Source organism: Fukomys damarensis, unplaced genomic scaffold, assembly GCF_012274545.1.
Source record: "Fukomys damarensis isolate Sample0158 unplaced genomic scaffold, DMR_v1.0_HiC HiC_scaffold_37, whole genome shotgun sequence".
Taxonomy (NCBI): Eukaryota; Metazoa; Chordata; class Mammalia; order Rodentia; family Bathyergidae; genus Fukomys; species Fukomys damarensis.
Genome location: NW_022900949.1, coordinates 3,245,462 through 3,249,767, shown reverse-complemented (window position 1 = coordinate 3,249,767; position 4,306 = coordinate 3,245,462). Strand labels below are relative to the sequence as shown.

Below are 4,306 nucleotides of genomic sequence, written 5' to 3'. Positions count from 1 at the left end.
CCACACCTGCACGAACACGAGGCTGTCTGCAGGCACCTCGAGTGGCCCGCCACGGCGTGGGAAGGCGTCCTCCGCGTCCGACAGCTCCAGACGAAACAGGGGTCTGCGAAGCCAGGGCCCAGGTGCCCCGGGGAACAGGGGCGCTGGCGGGGTGGGTAGAGGGTGGCACGGAGAGAGGACAGGTTCCCCAGGCCCTCCGAAGCCACCTGCACGAACACGAGGCTGTCTGCAGGCACCTCGAGTGGCCCGCCACGGCGTGGGAAGGCGTCCTCCGCGTCCGACAGCTCCAGACGAAACAGGGGTCTGCGAAGCCAGGGCCCAGGTGCCCCGGGGAACAGGGGCGCTGGCGGGGTGGGTAGAGGGTGGCACGGAGAGAGGACAGGTTCCCCAGGCCCTCCGAAGCGCCCCACCTCCCCACCCTGGGCCACCTTTGGAAAGGAGTCGCGGTTCTGCTGGCGGACTCGTCCGACCCCAGCCAAACTGGCAGTTTAGGCTGGCGCCAAGCTCTTCGCCCCCGGGGTGAGACCTGCCTGCCCCACTTTTGTTTCTCCACCTGCAGAGCAGGCGAGAGAATCCTGGGGAGGAAGCGGTTGAGGAAAGATCCGCTGGGGAGGCCCGCTTTTGCCCGGACTCTGCTCAGGGATCCGCTAAAGCAGGAAGACCTCGGACCCCTTCCAAGGCGATGTGGGCACTGGTATCCAGTTGGATTCGAGGCTTGGGGTTTTGGGTTTGTAGAGGGCCGCAATCCCAGATGGGGAGCACGTGTGCCAAGGGCAGGGGTCCTCTGTTCCTGCCTCTGCGCGTACACACACACACACACACACACACACGCACGCACGCACGCAAACCCTGGCCCGCACACGGAGATCGGTCTTCAAAGATGACTCAATTGGGGTCGCCAAAGAGAAGCTGCATGCTTGGGTCCCCCAAGCATTTGGAAATGGCCCTACTTGCACTGCCTTTGTCCTACGATAGCTGCTGGGGACTTAGGGGTTGGTGCCCATCTGGAGATGGGGGACAAGGAGGCCCCACCCTGTCCCCATCAGCCTAGGTGGGGCGGACGTGGTCCCCCTAACCTCTACATACCGAGGGGCCCATCAGGCAAGGCGGCGGCCCCAGGCAGCAGGAGCAGCAGGAGCGTGGCGCCCAGCATGCTGTGCCGGCGGAGGACGGAGCCCTGTGGGCCAGCAGCAGACACCTGCGTAGGCTGTGCCCAGGCCCTGCAGGTGGGCAGGGAGCCCTGGCCTTGGCCAGACACCGCTCCAGGAAGCAGAGAGCGGGGGTGAGGGTGGGAGGGCCTGACACCAGAGCCCATGTCCAAGGCCTGCAGGGATTAGGGGCTCCTCTCCTGCTCTGCCTGAGATGCCCGGAGAGCCCCTCCCTCTGGAAAGCTGCCCCTTTGAACGGGCGCCCTCAGTTCCCCCTCCAGAGCTAGGCTCCAACCCATCCTGGCCTCTCCCCAGGGCGCCCGCCAGGTGCTACCAGGCTGAGGACACACCACACTCAAGAAAAGGGAGGGGTTTTATTCTCAAGCGTCCAAGGAGTTACAAACGAGGGCGATTCGTTTTAAAAAGGAACAGGGCAATACTGGCAGCCTGAGAGGGGCTCCATGGACCGGTGGGCTGGGCCAGGCCACCCAGGCCGCTGCCCGCCCGGCCCTCTGCCTGGTCCAGAGGGATGGCTGGTGACAGGGGAGGTCTTGGGAGGGGCAGGGGGCAGCCCCAGGCCCCCACTTAACACTGAAGGGTAGGGGCCGGGCAGACACACTCGCACAACAGGAAAAGTAAAATAAAATCGAAACCAGGCAGCCCAGCCTCAGGCCAAGCCGAGCAACCTTCTAGTGACCCTCCCTGGCCGCGGAGGGCAGGGGCCAGGCCACCCACCCTCCCACAGAGGAGGCGGGAGCAGAAGGTGGTCTCCGGGGCAGAGAAGACGGATTACGTTTAAACATGCAGCATCGTGAATATAGTAACAGTCTATAGATAGGTAAGAGGCCATAGTGACGGCTAAGCCTATTTGCTTCAGCTACATCCAGCGAGGTTCCTCACCTTTGGCGTTGGTTTTATATATATATTTTTTCCGTTTTTTTGTTTTCTTGTCCACTTGGTTTGCATGCATCACCAACGAAAAGGGCCCACACCCCTTCCTGCTTCACCCCCTGTAGCAGGTTCGGGCTCCTGGCTGGGCACCGCAGCCTTAACTCGCCCAGGGTGGGCGGGCAGACTCCGGGGCTTCCCAGTCCCAGGGGCGGGGCTGGTCGGCCCGGGTGAGCTGAAGGGCGCTCAGGCCCTGGAGGGGCAGCCAGCTCGCTCCCACCAACCCATCCCATCCCTGTCACACATCCGCACACCTGCACACCTGCTCCCTTGCCCTCAGCCGACTCCCTCCAGACCCCTCCCTGGTCACCCAGCCCCTCTGACCTCGTCGCCCGCTGCGCCTTACGCACTCCTCGCCCTCCTCGCCCACGTTCCCCGAAGGCCTCCCATGTAGCCAAGGCCCCTCCAGGCTCTCGCCCTCACCTGAGCGCTTCAGCTCACCCCAGCCACGGTCTCCAGCCCCAGGGAGGAGCTGCCCCCGAGCCCCTGTGGGCCCCGTCCCTCCTGGGCCTCCCCCAGCCCAGGCTGAGGGAGCAGTGGCCCCAGTCCCCGAAGGCAGGTGGGGGTAGCCCCGCCAAAAGCAGCTAAACGTGACTTTGGTAAAAGTTTCTGAAGGTACCGACACACCGTATGAGGACAAGCTTTCCTCTCCCCTTCCCCCAAACACCCACCAAGTACAATAAAATACAATAAACTCCAAAAAAGACCCCCTGAGATCAAAGAGAGAGAGACCAGCGCCAGTCCAGCTGCAGTCCCGAGACCCATGCCCTGGTAAGGACTGGGGGGCACTGAGGCAGACCCAGGGCTCCCACAAGATCGGAGCGGCTGAGCCCAAGCCTGGGCCAGGAGAGAGGAGGGAAAGCTGGACGGCGGCTGGGAGGCAGAGGGACGGGAAAGAGGGCGACAGACAGCAAGCGCATGGGGCGTGGGGGGCGGACCCGGGGCTCTCTCCTGGCGAGGCCGCCCCTGCCCAGAGGTTCCAACTGAATAAACAGCGAGTGTGCTAGCGGCCTGCCGTCCTCCGTTCACAGTGTCTGTCCGGGTAACGCACACGGCCGGCTGACCCCGGGGCGGGAAGGGCCCGAGTGTCCACAGCTGGTGTGGGCAGAGCGTCGGGGGTGGCAGACCCCCAACTGCTGTCCTCAGCCCTCAGCGGCCGTCCAGCTCCCAGGTCTCCCCTGGCGGGCAGCTGGGTGGCCGGGTCGGGAAGAGGGGCCTGTGGCTGTGCCCCTGGCCCGGTGGGGCTGGCCGCCACCACACGGCTACCTGAAGAAGGGCAGGTGGGGCTGGCTCAGCGCTCCGCTAGTCCTCGGGGACTCGGTCTTCGCCATGACGTCCTTGAACCAGGACGCCACGTCCACCTCCAGCGTCTCGTAGCGCTTGATGAAGCTGTGCTCCTGTGGGCCCAAGGGGGGCTTAGTCTTCCCTCCCGGCCTCGTCCTCAGGCCTGAGGGGGCTTCCCAAGAGGCCCAGATACTCACAAGTAGCTTATTATACTTTGGTCTCTTCCTGTGATCTTTAGTAAGGCTGGAGAAAGAGGGGGGACAGGTGAGCAGGCGTCCTCAGGCCTAGGAAGCAGCTGCGGACGTCCTCCGGCCCAGTGCTCCCCGGAGCCACCCGCCAAGCTGTGGAGGCTGCAGGAAAACCTGGCTTGGGGAGCTGGGCTGAGATGCGAGATTCCCACCTAGGGCAGGCCGGCCGGCTGCCTAAGGAGGCTCAGGCGCGAACTCCTGCATGCTCTGCCCCACTCACCCCTGCAGGGCACGCAGCACCACTGCCAAAGGGGGCGGACTGCCACGGGGGTGTGCAGCCAGCCTGCAGCTCCCAGGACACCGGCTTTAGCCCCTGGGCTCAGGCTGCCCCTCCCTGGCCTCCTGGAGCAGAGGGGCAGGACGGGTGTTGCTCACCAGTCTTTGACGAAGGACTGAAAGTCCCCTGAGAAGCCCATGTGACCAGGCAGGAGCGGGGGCTCTTCCTGGAGGACCTTGGTGAGGACCTCGAAGTCCGTCTTGCAGTTCTTATAGGGAAACTGTCCTGTTGCCAGCTCCACCTGGGAGGGAGACGGAAGGCGGCCCGAGTCCTTCCCTGCACTCCCAAGGGCTTCAGCCCAGGCCCAGGACAGCGGCAGGCCCAACTCACCAGCGAGATGCCCAGGCTCCACACGTCAGCCCGAATGTCATAGTCGGGCTTGGTGGGGTCTGGGGGGTCGA

General features: G+C 64.5%; 1 protein-coding gene and 1 long non-coding RNA gene across 3 annotated transcripts in view; one reads left to right on the top strand and one right to left on the bottom strand.

Moving 5' to 3' along the window:
- The first annotated feature begins 209 nt into the window (after positions 1-209).
- On the top strand, positions 210-1,981 carry LOC104849288. The gene is made up of 2 exons (XR_776718.1): positions 210-322; positions 560-1,981. It is a non-coding gene; the product is annotated as an uncharacterized LOC104849288 (long non-coding RNA).
- Map2k7 (mitogen-activated protein kinase kinase 7) overlaps positions 1,811-4,306 on the bottom strand; it is a 6,619-nt gene continuing 4,123 nt past the window's right edge. For both annotated transcript variants that reach the window (XM_033759448.1, XM_033759449.1), the window contains 4 exons: positions 4,236-4,306; positions 4,004-4,146; positions 3,578-3,623; positions 1,811-3,493 (listed from right to left, as the gene is read on the bottom strand). The exon at positions 4,236-4,306 is cut by the window's right edge and continues 41 nt beyond it. In XM_033759448.1, the coding sequence (XP_033615339.1) occupies positions 3,359-3,493; positions 3,578-3,623; positions 4,004-4,146; positions 4,236-4,306 (395 nt within the window). In that variant the 3' untranslated portion in view covers positions 1,811-3,358. The remainder of the gene's footprint in view (positions 3,494-3,577; positions 3,624-4,003; positions 4,147-4,235) is intronic.